The following is a 17,312-nucleotide window of genomic DNA, read 5'->3' on the forward strand; positions in this document are numbered from 1 at the left end:
TTGTTTAACAGCAGCTTGTTTATTTGAGTGTCAAGTTCCAGCATAGATAAAGCATGATAATATATAATATTGTGTAATCCTTTCCATGACACTCTACAGATATTTATCTTCATTACTATTTTCTGGTGCATCTCCTCCACTTGAGATTTCCAATTTGATTCAAAGCAGAAGCACAACCAATGCCAACCAGAACTGTCTTTCATCTTGTAAACAATTATAACATTACTAAACACAATTATTTCAATTAACTGTAGGTTCCCATAGCCTCGTTGGTAAGTATTTAAAGAATAAGGTTTGAATAAAAGATTAAAAGGTCCTTTCAGCATATGGAGATTGCTGTTTTAAAATAGGCAATAGGACACAAGCAACCCTAGTTGGTGCGGGAGTTATTGTTTTTAAACAGAATCGTATATAAGAATTGAGAGGATGGGAATTTTAAAAAGGGTGCAAACCAGTCATAACCTGAATCAGTGCCAGTGGGATTATGTCAGTCACTACTCTGTTCAAGAAGCAGGGTTGAATGGATAACATGGTAATGCCATCTCTATTCAAAACCTAAAGTCTACTACTTTATGGATATATCCAAAATTGCACAGTGCTCACAAAATCACCTTCCCTGTCAGTAAAGGTGATGTACATACAATACAAGGTGACTAAAAATTAAAGGCTTGGTTCCAGTCTGGTCACATAGTGGTTGCAGACTGTGTTTCCATCACTGATCACTTCTATAGTCATCAGAGAAGCTACAAATGCATAGGAAATAAATGGAGAGAAATGTAGGATCTCTCACCAAGAGCTACACTTATCACCTGAAGAAGAAGAACAGTAGTACAGCACTGTGTGGATAGCATTAAAAGGAGTTTGCCAGCAGGTCCAGGAAAAGAATGCAGTCAATGAGGAAGAAATAGAGAAAATATCATTTAAGGTGTCCTACAATAATTGTGAAAACTAGCTAATAAAGATTATAATCTTGAGTTATTTATTAATAATGACAGAACTTTTACAATTTCCATTACATTCTTGAAGTACATTTAAGTATTCTCATTTTCTAACACTTCACATTAAGTTCACACTTTCTATAGGTCCATTTATTTCTCTTTAAAATCTATCAGGTAAGTGATGAAATCATTCTGACATGAATCTCAAGCTCCAGATCTGTCGGGAATGTACTTGATTGCTCTTTGGTTGGCATTTTCCCCCAGTTTATAGAGTTATAGATTCATAGAGTACTACAACACGGAAACAGGGCCTTTGGCTCAACTTGTCCATGCCAACCAAAAGGCCCATCTAAGCTAGTCCCATTTGGTCTGTATCCCAAACCTTTCCTATCCATATATTTATCCAAATATCTGTTAAATGTCATTATTGCACCCGCCTCAACTATATTCCATATACGCACCACCCTCTGTGTGAAGAAGTTGCCCCTCAGGTCCCTTTTAAATCTTTCCCCTCTCACCTTAAACCTATGCCCACTAGTTTTTGGTTCCCTTTCTCTGGGAAAAAGACTGTGTGCATTCACCGTATCTATGCCTCTCACGATTTTATACACCTCCATAAAGTCACCCCTCAGTCTCTTATGTTCCAAAGAATAAAGTCCTAGTTGCTGAAGTTTTTGTGATTCCATTTCGTCCATTCAGTCTGCCATCTTTTACATTCTAATTATTCACATTTACAATGAAATCTGTGCACAACAAGGCCTTGGGTACCTGTGCTGAATATGTGCTGTCTGTCCCATTCTAGCATCATGTATGAAGTATCTAAGTATGAGGTAAATCCAGATTAAGTTCATCCTTGACATTCTGACTGAAAGAACATTCCAACAATGTGGCATCCCACACTAACATGGCATCTGTGTACGCAAGATGGGGGAGAGGGAAGACGGCGAGTTAGAAAAGTGTGACTGACAACTTAGGCCAATTATTACTGAGCTAGGGGAAGCTTTGTGCAATGGATTCATTCCCATCGCAGTACTGAGTTGTACTTTGTCCCACTCATACCATGTAGGACCTTTACCCCGACAAGAATGACAGATGTAGAAGAAATACTTGTCCTCTCAGTCTGGGTCAGAGTCAGACACAGATTCTGAGATGAAAGGATAATGCAGCCCAGATATCCTGATTGGGGTTAATTTTAAAAGCAGGTTGCTGCAAGTGTGAAAGACAGAATCTCTGTCCACTGTCTGCACTTTGGTGTCATGTTTCAATTACCTTTCAAATGTTTGTACATGAAAGCAATGACTTAAACCATTAGCTGAGGCTGGATCTGCAAGAATATATTTTGGGAGTAATAGTTCAATGTTTAAAAAGTCTGGCATTTTTTAATACAGGAAAGTATGTGGGATACTTGCCCTCAATAGCTGGGGCATTGAATGTAAGAGCAGGAGGTTATATTACAGTGGTTAGGCCACAGCTGCAGTACTGTATAATGGTCACCATGTTTTAAGAAGGATGTGATTGCACAGGAGAGGGTGCAGAGGAGATTCACCAGCATGTTGCCTGGGATGGAGTGTTACAGTTATGAGGAGAGTCTGGATAGGTTGTCTTTGTTTTCCTTGGAGTGGAGGAACCAGGGGATGGACCTGATGGAGGTATAACAAGGGGCACAGATAAATACGACAAAACATTTATCCATAGCAGAGGTATCTAAAACTAGAGGGCATAGGTTTAAGGTGAGGGGCAAGAGATTTAGAAGGGGGTCTGATAAAGAGCTTTTTCACTCAGAGGATGGTTGGACTCTGGACCACAGTGCCTGAGTGGGCGATGGAGGCAAGTACTCTCACAATATTTAAGGACTAGCAGTTGAATCGCCAATGCATAGAAGTCATGGACCAAACGCTGGTAAATGGGATGAGCACAGATGGGTTCTTGATGGTCGGCATGGAGAAGGTGAGCCAAAGAACCCGTTTGTGTGCTGTATGACTCCATGACTCTATGATCCTATTTGTAACGTTACCGAAGTGCTGCTGAGAATACAGCGGTTCAGTAAACACTCAAAGAGTAACGGTGGCTTGGCAGAATGGGAGCTGTTGTGTCAGCGGGAAAGTGTGTCGTGTGGTGTCATTATCCCATGGTTTCACCGGATCCAGTAGTGAACAGCGGGGACTTCAAGATCATCATCTTCATCACTCTCAGGAGTGCAGATTATCTCAAACGTTAGGACCTTTACATGTTCCTCGATCGCCTTTCCCCGGAGTTTTGCCACAATTTCTGACATTCTGAATTGAAAGCAATGATTTTTTATTAGGAAAGAATGAACATAAAAATTTGCACATGCACACCTAAATTTGAAGCTCGTAATAATTGGCTTAGCAGTTTTGTTGCCTTATTATAATTCTTTTGTATCAAACAGTGAGCCTTGCTACCCATATTAAAAAGAAGTACATTATTTCTTTGTGTTTTCAATTGACAGGGAATTTGCAAGGTAAATCACTTTCCACCGTTGGCTTTTCATCATGCCTGAACTTTAAGGGGCATTTTTCTTGACAAACTAGTTTGAGAGCATTCTGACTGGCTGCATTACAGCTGGGCATGGAAGCTCCAATGCACAGGATCACAAGAGGCTGCAGAGGGTTGTAGGCTCAACCAGCTTCATCACAGGCACAACCCTCCCCACCATCGAGGACGTCTTCATGAGGCAGCACCTCAAGAAGGTTGCATCCATCATTAAGAACGCTCACCATCCAGGACATGCCCTCTTCTCATTACTACCATCAGGAATGAGGTACAGGAACCTGAAGACCCACACTCAACGATTCAGAAGCAGCTTCTTCCCCTCCGCCATCGGATTTCTGAACAGGCCATGCACCCATGAACACTACCTCATTGTTCCTTTCTTTTTGCACTATTTATTTATTTTGTAATTGATAGCTTTTTATGTCTTTGCACTGTACTGCTGCCGCAAAACTACAAATTTCATTTCATATAAGACAATGATAGTAAACCTGATTCTGAACCCATCAGCTCAAGTGGCAGATGAACCCATTGCCCAAGAGGTGTATGGATCAAAGGTTTATACAATCACATCAGCAGTGATGGCACTTTAATGCAACAAAGTGTGAGCTGTTATACTTGGGTCGTAATAGCAGGTTGGAAATGCAATCTAAAAGGGAAACTAAAAGCTCACTCACAGAATTACAAGACGACGTATATATCTACACCTAGATTGCTGGTTATATGATACCAAGTATCCTGTTCTGATTTGGACTTCCTTTTGAAAGGATATTCTGGTCTAGGAGGAAGCATAGAGACAATTCTCTAGGAAACTACTTAAAATTAAAGGACCATGTTAATTTGGGTCATATTCCTGGGAGTTTAGAGGTTAAGGATAACCTCACTGAGATACCTAATATAGTGAAGAAGATTGCCAGGGTATTAGGGAATACCTTTTCCCATTCATAAGGGGATCTGAAAAATTTCATCTTAATATGTTCACTCAGCATCTTAACAATTAGAACATAGAACAGAACGGTACAGCAGAGGAACAGGCCCTATGGTCCTCAATATCTGCGTCGAGATGTTGTGAATCTAAACTAATCCCATCTGCCTGCATAAAGTCTATATTCCTCTAATGCCTACCTATTCATGTGTCTGTCAAATTGCTTCTTCATATCTGCCTTTAGCACTTCCCCCGGCAGTGCATTCCAGGCAGCCACCACTCACTGTGTAAAAAAAACTTGCCTCATAAATCTCCTTAAAACATTCCCCCTCTCACCTTGAATCTATGCCCACTAGTATTTGACATTTCCATCCTGGGAAATAGACTCTGACCATCAACCCTATCTATGCCTCTCATAATTTTATCTGCTTCTATTAGGTTGCCTCCCAGCCTCTGACACTCCAGCGAAAACAATCCAACCTTTCATTGTAGCGAATACTCTCCAATCCAGGCAACATCCTGGTGACCCTCATCTGCACCCTCTCCAAAGTTTCCACATTCTTTCCGTAACACAGCGACCAGAATTGGACACAATACTCTAAATGCATCCTAACCCAAGTTTTATACAGCTGCAATATGACTTGGTAACTTTTATGCTCAATGCCCGAACAATGAAGGCAAGTATGCCGTATGCCTTCTTCACCACCCTATCCACTTGTGTTGCCACTTTCAGGGAGCTATGGACTTGCACCCTAAGATCCCACTCTACATCAATGATCCTGAGAGTCCTGCCATTTACTGTATATTTTCCTCTTACACATGACCTCTCGAAATGCACCATCTCACACTTGTTTAGATTAAACTCCATTTCTCCACACAAATCTCCATCTGATCTATGTCCTGTATAGTTTGACAACCTTCCTCACTATATTGCTGCTTCTATCCTAATCTACACCATTCTGATGACACGTCACACCTGCACTCATCGATCTACACTGGCTTTTGGACCACCACTCTGTTGAGTTTAAAATTCTTGCTTTGTTCTAAGCCGTCTTGGCTTAGGGTAACCTTCCCCTGCCTTCCAACTCTCCAGGAAGCTTGTCTTCCTGATCCAACAAACAACCTGTTTGAGAACTCAACTGAAGCAACCAGCACCTGTGGGAGGAGAGAAATTGTTGACGTTTTGGGTCAAAACCCTGCAGCAGGATTCTGCACCATAGCTCCAATATGTTTTTTTTGGTTTGATATTAATTTTTGCTTGATTATGCTCTATTGTAGTACATGGGGTATATTAATAAATACAGGAATTATTGTTAGAAAATGTTACCTAATCAAAAATTTAAATGAATTGGACACAGATTAACATGTCACTGAGAATGGAAATGGAGTCATAGAATCATACAGCACAGAAATAGTTCCAGTGGCCCACTAGGTTTGAGCCAACCATCAAGTACTCAATTATACTAATCCTACACTAATCCCATTTTATACTACCATTCCCATTAACTCCCTCCCCATCCCCAAATTCACCACTCACCTACACGCTACGGGCAATTTCCAGCAGCCAACTAACCTATCGTTCTGCATATGGTTGGGATATGGGAGGAAACTGGAGCACCCAGAGGAAACCCACACAGTCACAGGGAGAATGTGCAAACTCCACACAGACAGCACCCGAGGTCAGGATTGAGCCTGGCTCATTGGAGCTTGAAGCAGTTGCTCTACCAGCCACTGTGTCACTCCATCCAGTTTTACAAGAAGAGACAGCTATGATTCAGATTATGTCATTTGGAAAACCATGCCTAATTAGGGACAGTCAGCATGACTTTGTGTGGGGAAGTCATTTCTTACTAAATTGACTGAATTTTTCGAGGAGGTGCTGATGGTGTTTGATGAAGGTAGAGCTGTGGATGTTGTCTACATGGACTTTAATAAGGTGTTTGACAAAGTCCCTCATGGTAGGCTCATCTGGAAGATTAAGATTGCATGGATCTACAGTGAATTGGCTGTTTGGATTGAGATTTGGCTTGTCCATAGAAGACACAGGGTAGTGGTCGATGGGACTTGTTCTGGCTGGAGTTCTATGTCTAGTGGTGTTCCTTAGGGATCGTTACTGGAACCTCTGCTGTTTGTGATATATATAAATGACCCGGATGAAAACATGGATGGGTGTGTTAGTAAGTTCGCAGACAATACAAAAATTGATGGTGTTTTGGATAGTGTAGAAGATTGCCAAAGGATACAGCAGAATATAGATCAGTTGCAGATATGGGTGGAGAAATGGCAGGTGGAGTTTAATCCGGCCAAACATGAGGTGTTACACTTTGGACGATCAAATGTAAAGGGACAGTACACTGTTAATGGCAATGATGATGTATGGAGGGATCCAGAGTACAGAGTCCAAGTCCATAGCTCCCTGAAAGGGGCAGCACAGGTTGATAGGGTGGTAAAGAAGGCATATGGCGTGCTTGCATTTATTAGTCGAGGCATTGAGTTTAAGAGTCAGGAAGTTATGTTGCAGCTTTATAAAAGTTTTATAAAATTAGGCTGCATCTGGAGTACTGCAGTCAATTCTGGTTGCCTCATTATAGGAAGGATGTGGAGGCTTTGGAGAGGTTGCAGAGGATGCTGGCTGGATTAAAGGCCATGTGCTATCAGGAGAGGTTGGACAAACTTGTGTTGTTTTCTCTGGAGCGTTGAAGACTGAGGGGAGATTTGTTAGAAGTTATAAGACTATAAGAAGCATAGATAGACAGCCAGTATCTTTTTCCCAGGGTCGAAATGTCCCATACCAGAGGGTATGCACTTAAGGTGAGGGGGGTAAATTCAAAGGAGAGGTACAGGGCAAATTTTTATTTACACAGCCTGGAATGCACTGCCGGGGGTGGTGGTAGCGGCAGATACGATAGAGGCATTTAAGAGGCCCTTAGATAGGCACAAAACAGAAGAGCTGGTCATTGACTTCAGGAAGGGAGGCAGTGAACATGCTTGTGTCTACATCAAGAGTGCTGAGGTCGAGAAGGTTGAGAGCTTCAAGTTCCTAGGAGTGAACATCACCAATAGCCTGCCCTGGTCAACCACATAGACGGCACGGCCAAGAAAGCTCACTAGCACCTCTACTTCCTCAGGAGACTAAAGAAATTTGGCATGCCCCCTTTGACACTCACCATTTTTTATCAATGCACCATAGAAAGCATCCTATCCTGATGCATCATGGCTTGTCTCTGACCGAGTCCACAAGAAACTGACAGAGGCTTGTGGACACAGCTCAGCACATCACAGAAACCAGCCTCCCCTCCATGGACTCTGTCTACACTTCCTGCTGCCTCAGTAAAGCAGCCAACATAATCAAAGACCCCACCCACCCTGGACATTCTCTCTTCTTCTTCCTCCCATTGGGGAGAAGATACAAAAGCCTGAAAGCACGTACCACCAGACTCAAGGACAGCTTCTATCCCGCTGTTAAAAGACTATTGAACAGTTCCCTGGTACGATAAGATGGACTCTTGACCTCACAATCTACCTCGTTATGGCCTTGCACCTTATTGTCTACCTGCACTGCACATTCTCTGTAACTGTAACACTTTATTCTGCATTCTGTTATTGTTTTCCCTTGTACTACATCAATGCACTGTTGTAATGAAATGATCTGTATGGATGGCATGCAAAACAAAGTTTTTCACTGTACATGTGACAATAATAAACCAATTTACCAATATGCAGATAATGGTGGAATATGGACATTGGGACATTGTGCAGGCAGAAGGGATTAGTTTAGTTAGGCATTTAGTTACTTGTTTAATAAGGTCGGCACAACATTGTGGGCTGAAGGGCCTGTTCCCGTGCTGTACTGTTTTATGTTCTATGTTCATCATCTACTGGAACTGCATTCGAGTGATGGAAGCTCACCTGAACCCAGACACTAGAGTTTGTTCAGGATTCCCATCAAATTTAATTAATTTCGTTGGCCTGGTTCGTGCAGATGTACTTTTGTATTTGAGCCATTTGTGTGAACTTTCTATCTACCAACTTACTTAGTGTTATTACGTTTTGTTATACTTTTTTGTCAATTTCCATCCACATTTATTATGGTAAAAGCCCATGGAAACCTGCCATTCTTAAATTACAATCACCTTCTAATGGTTGCAAAATAGTAGCTCATTTGTATGTTTCCTACCTCCACACTCAGACACCCTTCCATGAACTGAACTAAATGACTCCCCAGACCCCCATTATCATTACTATTTAATCAATAAAAAGTAACATAATAGTGGAAAGATGAGGAGAAGCTTTAACAGTTAGGATTGCACTATATATGCATGCACTGGGCAAATTAAACCAATCTCACCTCATTTTAATATATCAGGCTCAAGGACAGCTTCTATCCCACTGTTATAGACTCTTGGACGGACCTCGTGAATGATAAGGAACTCTTGATCTTCAATCTATCTCGTCATGGTCTTTGCACCTTATTTGTCTGCCTGCACTGTACTTTCTCGATAACTGTAACACTATATTTTGCATTCTGTTATTGTTTTTCCTTTTGTACTACCTTGATGTACTTATGTATGGAATGATCTCTCTGGATAGCATGCAAATAAAGCTTCTCACTGTATCTCGGTACATGTGACAATAATAAACCAATTACCAATTGGTCATAACTCTCTTTGGAAGTCACCTAGATTTAGAGTGATCGCGTAAAATGGGGGATAGTGAATCACTAAGTTGTTCATCATTGCTTCTGATTTTTATTTCTGTTAGAGTCAATGGAGATAAAAATGAAAGCTAGGAGGTGGATTATTGATTTATAATCACCCTTCGTAAGAATCTAAACAATTCAATTCCATTCTTATTGATTTGCTTGACAATTGAATAAAACCTTAACTCAGAATACCAGCAGCCAGATAGAAAACTGCAGCACCTGAATCAAACGTTACTAATGGCCCTCCGACACTTGACAGTGTGAATCTCTAACCTGAAGATCCCTGTTGGCGGACATTGCATGTAGACAGTGAAAATGATCTTGCTGTCCTTCAGTAAGACTGGAAAATGTCTTACTGAGCACACAGACACACACACGCACACTGCAGAAGGGTACTGCTGTAGTCTGGTGTATGTGATAATATCAAGAGATCCTGTGCTTTATTTTTAAAGCTGTAGGAAACGTCCTGGAGTTGTATCAGAGAGGAAATAGCCACGGGCGGATGTTTACTTCATCCGTCAACCTGCAGCTAAGACTTTACATCCTTCAGCTGCTGGCTCAGAGGATAACCTCCAGCCTTTGAAACCACACACATGAACAGAAATGCAAGGTACCTCCAACAGTTACAACAAACAGTAAAAATCCCAGGCAGTGAAAATGGGAGACTCCTTAATGCACCAGCTGAGGTTATTGCACCTCAGCTCACTCACTCATTCCCTGGTTTAAGGAAGTCTTCACACTAGAAGGGTTGGAGGGGAGTAGACACAAAAGATTTGAGAGTGCTGCACATTCACAGGAAGGGAGAGGGAGTTAGAAAATCTTTGATCTAATCTCTCTTTTCTATAGTCACCAGACAAACTAAAACTTACAAAGTTTACTATGAAGTTTTTTTACTTAAAAACTTTCCTAAGTTCATGAAAATGCAGACTTAAATAGTCACAGGGTTGGTAGAAGATAAATGTGTATTTCTTATACTAGTAGAGTTATTAACTATGCTATTATATAACTGCACATTAATTAATGCGCAGATTTACTTGGACTGTGTTTGTGCATTTAACAAGGATTGACTAACTGAACTTTGGGTAAACCACACAGCAATGAAATGGAAGTAAAGTTCATTCTTTGCTTGAGATAATCTAATTATTATTACATCCTTATTTAGATACTTGGAACCATTAATTCCACCATTAAGAAACAAAACAATCATTTACTTTTTCTGAACTCCTCCGTTATAAAGAGGCTTCAGGGCAAAGATCTGAGCTTAACTGAACTGGCAATTACCTTCCCCTAAGCAGAGACTAGTTAGTAACCAATAATCTCGTGAACTTCTATTGCAAGGGAACCTTCAGAAACAAGAACATCATTTTGTTTGTAAAGGTGTCTTGCCCAGTGGAGCTCCCACCACAAAGACTGTGGTTCTTTATTAAAGCAATTCCAATCAGTTTGATGCACGAAAATTTATTAGATGCATAAGCCTGTGATCAACATGTTTGTGTGTAATCACATAGCCCTTCAGATGACGACTTTCCTCAAAGAGAATTAATTATCCTCTTCTTTAAACATGAACCAGTTGGAATCCTGTGCCTCCCCACCAACCATTGATTGAGTTGAAAGTGAACACACTTGTTCTGTATTGAAGACTTATCATATCATGTGTATTGAAAAAATCCAAAAGAAAATCATTAACTTAGATAAAAAGTATTTGCTTTTATATAGCACCACTTATTACCCCACAATATGTCAATACAATTTACAGCCAATAAATGTCTTACAATTATAGTCACTGATGTACCATTGGGACCTTAGACAGCATCTTCCAAACCCACAACCTCAACCAGATAGGAGGACAAGGGCAGCAAAAACATTGGAACACCACCACCTGGAAGTTGCCCTCCAAGCCACACACCATCCTGACTTGGAAATATATCGCCGTCCCTTCACTGTAGCTGGGTCAAAATCTTGGAACATCCGCCCTAACAGCATTGTAGGTGTACCCAAACCTCAAGGACTGCAGCAGTTCAAGAAGACAGCTCATCACTACCTTCTCAAGGGCAATTAAATGCTAGCTCAGTCTGTGAAGCCTACGTCCCTTGAATAAAAAAAACCCAACTAGAATCCAATTCAATGCAAGCATAATGTGACCCAATCCTGATGATCCTTTACAGGACTACGGGACAGCCAAACCTGGGAGCTGATTTTGCACAGCACCCGATTAAGTGTTAATTTAATCAGGCGCTGTGCAAAATCAGGTTCAATTTTAGCTCCCAGGTGCAATTTTAACTCATCCTACATGTCAGGAAGCTGATGGGCTTTGATACAATATTAGCTTCACACCCAATTTTGCTCAGTCAGTGAAGAGTAATATTGGACAGGCGGTTAAAACTCACATTGTCTTTGGTCCTATAGGATCAATTAAAATTAGCCCTAAATTATATTCAATCACATCATCATCTCAAAATCCAATTTGCTTTGAAGTTCTGATGAAGGGTCTCGGCCCAAAATATCGACTGTTTATTTCCCTCCATAGATGCTGCCTGACCTCTGAGTTCCTCCAGCACTTATTGTGTATTGCTCCAGGTTCCAGCATCTACAGAATTTCTTGTGTCTCTTGTTTTGAATAACAACAGGGATATCATTTGGTGATGACTATCTACCATTTTGCTGTGTATGCATCAATGGCTCATATTGCCACGTATAAGAGGAAATAACCCCTAACGTACAACATCTATGTGAGTCAGAAATACTGCACAGATTTTGGAAAGTTACACTGTTGTATAGTCCTTAACTGGTTCAAGAAAAAGATCAACCATTGCTGGAAGGTCGTCAACTCAGCAAGAGATGCACTGTGGCCCGCCTGAAACTTGTTGGTCTCCAAGTGAAGAATGTCCACAAACAAATGCTGCTAATTGGCATGTTCCACGCTAGGACGATGCATTGAAGCTCGGTGCAGCCAGCACAAAGGCTCTCAAGCGAATGACCACAGTCTAGGGTCCTGTGCCGCTGACATTGAGGGGCTGGGCCTTTCAAACGCTTTATGGAGGCATTGTTTATGGTGGAAACATGAATGGCGGTGATGGACTGTAAGAGAATGTATTGAACTGATGGTACAATGAATTTATGAGGATGTTACTGGGACCGGAGGGCTTGGGTTACAAGGAGAGACTGGATAGGCTAGGACTTTATTCGTGAGAGCTCAGGAGGCTGAGGGGTGAAGTTTATAAAATCATGAGGGGCATAGATAAGGTGAATCGCCAAAGTCTTTTCTCCAGGGTAGTGAAGTCTAAAACTAGACGGCAGAGGTTTAAAGTGAGAGGGGAAAGATTTAAAAAGGACCTAATGGGCAACTTTTTCACCCAGAGGGTAGTCAGTATATGGAACAAAGAAGTGGTAGAGGCAGGTACGATTATGACATTTAAAAGGCATTTGGAGAGTTACATGGATGGGAAAGATTTAGAGGGATATAGGCCAGACAGAGGCAAAAGGGACTTGCTCGGTTAGGCTATTTGGTTGGCACGGACGAGTTGGGCCGAAAGGCCTGTTTCCGTGCTGTATAGCTCTATGTCTCTATGAACGTAGAGAAAGATGTGTACCAGTTGCATTTACTGCGTATATTATAATAAAGTATATTTTTGAAAAAAAATCTTGTTTGATATCATGCAAACACAACAGCTCTAGATTTATGATGGTGGACATGAATTGCACGTTCAAAAGAATGGGTCAGAGTGCTCAGACTATCAAAACATAAAACAATACTCTGCTTTAATTGTGTGTTTGAAAACTTGTCCCCATCCTCCTCCCCACCCAGTCTTTAAAATTGGCTTTTAAGGGCTTGGGCATCCTTATATTGTGAAAAGCGCTAGATAAACACAAGGCTTTCTTGTTATGGAGTGCCTCACTGAAGGAAGTGGTACTTACCTCTGCGGTAATCGCTCCCTTAGTTTCGACGGCGTTATGTGATGAGCATACACCATGCAGCTCCCACAAACGATCACTGTAACGTCCAGATTATGCTCAGTCTGTGGAACAGCAAAACAACAGGTTGAGAAAATTGTTCTTCAAAGTGGGAGGCAGGGGGGAAACAAAGGAAGATTTTGCCAACACCTCTACCCTCCCCAACCACGCATCATGTATTCGAACGCAGCATTGTGTTTGGGGAAGGTACAAAATCCCAAATGTTGTTAATTACAATTCAGTTTTCTGGGAAGAGAGAGTAGTTTCCTTGTTGTGTAGTTTTTTAAATTAAAGCTTAAGGGGAGAGGAGAGCAGCTCTTTTCAAAGCAGTACACCTGGCTTAAGATCAGATGTGTGTATTTCAACACTGCTTTAATACTTCATCAGTTGTGGTAACTTAGGAGGAGAAATCTTTGATCTGTAAATCAGATCTTTTACCAATGCAAAAAAAAACACTTTAAGAGTTTCAAGATTTTTTTGTATTTTTCTTGACTCCAGGGCTTATCTCCTTCGATAAAACAGAGGCACTAAAATCATTCTGTCATCATTTAAAGCCTCTCTCATCCATTAATGGCAGACACTGCCAATTATATAGGGCACTGTGGTCCATTTCAGATGCAGAAGCTCAGTGGCATGTTTACACTTGTAACCACAGTGCAACGTAAAGCTAGTTCCAGGCCTGACAGCAATCTGCTGACATTCACCTACTTTGTTAGAACACAAGGACCCTTTTCAGGTTGTTACTCCAAAGTAACCTCTTTTTCCATGCATTAAGGTTATAAAGTGGCTTGAAAAATTCAGTGGCCTCATGTTCTGCACTGAGGCACCTCAGTCTGGGTTCCCTGTATGACTCATAACCATTTGAATTACTGAGGGAAAGGTCACATGTGGAATTTGGCTGCGTGATGCATTCATGGGAGTGAATGCAGGGCTGAAAGGAAGCCCATGCCCTCAGCCCACTGAGCACCTCGAAGTGAGTGAAGAGCAACGTCATTGTGAACACCACCTTGCGAAAGGTTTGCCTGAGCCAGAAGAGCATAAAGAACAGACTCGTGAACATCCAGTAAACATCGACCTGAAATGTTAACTCTATTCTTTCTTCAAACTCTATTTCTTTCTTCAAATATGCCGAAGATTTTCAGCCCCTTTCTGATTTTATTTCAGAGTCATAGCATGAACACTCGTCCTATGGCCCAATTTATCCATGCTGACCAAGATACCTATCTAAACTAGTCCCATTTGCCCAGATGTTTGGGACTGATAGATTGGCATCACTTCACAAGAGGTTCTCTGATGGCCTTGCATTGCTCTGATAGCTAATACACTGCTGTTTCCATCTGGACTTCTGAGATACGGGTTTTGAAAAAATAATTTCTGGATGCTATTAGGAGCTTTTAATAAATGATGCAAAATCATAAGAACATACAGGACAAAAGGATGCCTCTCAACTCATTATGTCCATACCAGCAAGGAAGAAATATTCAGATTAATTCCACTTTCTTGGTCCATTGCTCTATAGGTTATGGGATTTCAAGTGCTCATCCAAGTGCTGAAAGTAGTGGTGCTTCTGCCTCCACCTCCCATCAAGGTAGAGAGTTCCAGCCCCTCCATAACCCTCTAGATAAAGCAAGTTCTCTTCATCTCCTTCTTAATGTTTCTAATAACTTTAAAACATGGCCTTGGTCATTGACCTTTCTGGCCTTTTATGCTTACATATGCCTAAAGTATACTGCCTACCACCACTGAATTGTACAGAGATAAGCATCTGCTCTGTGATCCACAGAAGCTATAATATCTTGTGTTTCTATAGCACCTTTAACACAGCAAAGCAACATAAAGTCTTTGAGTGCATTGCCAGCCTTCGCTTGACTCTGGATTGTGTAGGCCTTTTGGGAGTTCAGTTTCTGAAACCTGAAGTATCTAAGGTGCTGGGCCATGTCAGAAGCAACGTCTGTCAGGATTTTGCCCCTGTTGCTTTCCCAAAAGATCATAGACTTTAAAAATTTAACTTTCATTATTATCAATAGCTTCTGCACTCTTCCTTATCTTTGGAATGTTTTTCAGCCTACAACCCTCTGAGGTCCCTGCTCTTCCAATCCTCCATCATCAGTATCCATGCTTTTAGCTGCCAATCTACCCTCTGGAACTCCATCCCTGAACCCCTCCACCTCCTTTGAGATATTCCTTAAAATCTACCACTTTCACCAAACTTTTGATCGTTTCTCCTAAAGGCTCCTCATATGACGTGGAGTCAAATTTCGTTCAATGGCATTTGGATCATTTGACTACACCTGATGCATTAACAAGTGTAAGTGGCTGTCTTTACTCAGGGTTGATGAGGCCTTGCAAGATGCATTGCTTTCCAATTATAGGGTAAGATTGGAGGAAAATATTAGACATTTATGAAGAAGAAGGTGATACTTTGGTATAACACACACAAAATGCTGGAGCAACTCAGCAGGTCAGGCAGCATCTATGGAGGGAAATAGACAGTCGACGTTTTGGGTCGAGACCCTTCATCAGGACTGGAAAGGAAGAGGGCAGAAGCCAGAATAAAAAGGTAGAAAGAGGGGGTGGAGCACAAATTGGCAGGTGATAGGTGAGTCCAGGTGTGAGGGGGAAGGTAGGGTGGGGCGGGGGATGAAAGAGAATGATGTGAGAAGCTGGGAGGTGATGGGTGGAAGAGGCAAAGGGCTGAAGAAGAAGGAATCTGATAGGAGAAGAGTGTAGACCATGGAAAAAAGGGAAGGAGGTAGGGAACCAGAGGTGGGTAGTGGGCAGGTCAGGAGGGTGGGGGAAAGGAAAGAGTAGGGGCGAGGGTCCACAGAAATGAGGTATAACAGAGGTGATATGTTGGTAATTTTTTGTTTGTTATTTGAATTATTGACATAATCTCATGTTGAGCAGTTTTGACTGGAGTGCATTAACTGGCTCTATCTGCTTTAACTTCTTTCTCAAACGTGTGACTGGATAGACTGCATTTGTTGGTTAGTGATAGGGTAGAAAATGTTATACTGGCGGATAAAAATAGAGAAAGGAAGTAGCTAATTAGAGAGGAGTAAACCCCATAATAAACGTAAGAAGGGGAATGCTCGGGAATTACATTTGTCATCCACTGGAGGAAGGGTCAGGCAGGCAAACATGCTCGTAATTTTATCCCATACAGATTTCTTTTAATATATTTAATCAGACACACTCTGCTGCTTGCCCAACCATGTGCATGTCCCTTAACATCACTTTGGAGGACAGCTGCCTCAAATACTCCAGTCCTGATTGTATAGTAAAATAATTTGAAGTGTAGGATCTGCCATGATCTCATTGAACAGTATGGGAGGCACAAGGACCCAAGCAGCCTACTGGTTCCAATGTTCTCAAATCAGTTTCCCCAACTTTATCTGCAAGTTCGAGCAGATTCTACAGCCTTGCTTGAAGTAATTGGTAATTTATTATTGAGACATGTGCCTAGATATAGTAAAAAGCTTTGTTTGCATGCCATCCAGAGAGATCATTCCATACATCAGTACATCGAAGTAGTACAAAAGGAAAAAACAATAGCAGAATGCAGAAAATGGTGTTACAGTTACAGAGAAAGTGCAGTGCAGGTAGACAAGTAAGGTGCAAGGGCCATGATGAGGTAGATTGAGAGATCAGGAGTTCTTTATTGTACAAGAGGTCTGTTCAAGAGTCAATAACAGCGATATAGAAGCTGACCTTACATGTGGTACATGTTCTCAATCTGGCTGATAGAAGTGGGGGGAGAAGAGAGAATGACTGGGGTGAGAGGGGTTTTGATTAAGCTAGCTGCTTTCCCGAGGTAGTGAGAAGTGTAGACAGAGTCAATGGAAGGGAGGTGTTTGTAGCAAAAAGCATCAATGAACAATTATTGTAAAAATAACTAACTCAAGACCCCAGCTGATCTCTGAGGTGGACGTGTAAGATCCCACTTCAACAGCAGTGCTTGTTAATTACTTATTACAATGCAGATGAAGGCCATTTGGTCCGAGGTCAGGATTGAACCTGGGTTCCTGGATCTCTGAGGCAGCAATGTCAACTGCTACACCACAAGGCTGCCCCTGTGATGTAGTCCCTGGCATCCTGGCCAAAGTTTGCCCCTCATTCAACATCTCTAAATCAGTTTACCGGGTCATTATCACGTTGCTCTTTGTGGGAGCTTGCTGTGCTCAAATTAGCTGCTGTGTTTCCTACATTATGATGGTAACTACATTTAAAAATAATTTTGCCTGCAAAGTGCTTTGAAGTCACCTGGGGGTGTGAAAAGTGATAT

General features: G+C 41.5%; 1 protein-coding gene across 3 annotated transcripts in view; it reads right to left on the bottom strand.

Annotated features, from left to right (window-relative positions):
• Nucleotides 1–23: 23 nt before the first annotated feature.
• LOC127571393 (ubiquitin-like modifier-activating enzyme 1) overlaps nt 24–17,312 on the bottom strand; it is a 258,873-nt gene continuing 241,584 nt past the window's right edge. For all 3 annotated transcript variants that reach the window (XM_052017709.1, XM_052017710.1, XM_052017711.1), the window contains exons 24-25: nt 12,992–13,092; nt 24–3,214 (exon numbers count right to left, since the gene is read on the bottom strand). In XM_052017709.1, coding sequence (XP_051873669.1) covers nt 3,073–3,214; nt 12,992–13,092 — 243 coding nt within the window. In that variant the 3' untranslated portion in view covers nt 24–3,072. The remainder of the gene's footprint in view (nt 3,215–12,991; nt 13,093–17,312) is intronic.

The sequence above is a fragment of the Pristis pectinata genome, chromosome 6, assembly GCF_009764475.1.
Source record: "Pristis pectinata isolate sPriPec2 chromosome 6, sPriPec2.1.pri, whole genome shotgun sequence".
NCBI classification, from domain to species: Eukaryota; Metazoa; Chordata; class Chondrichthyes; order Rhinopristiformes; family Pristidae; genus Pristis; species Pristis pectinata.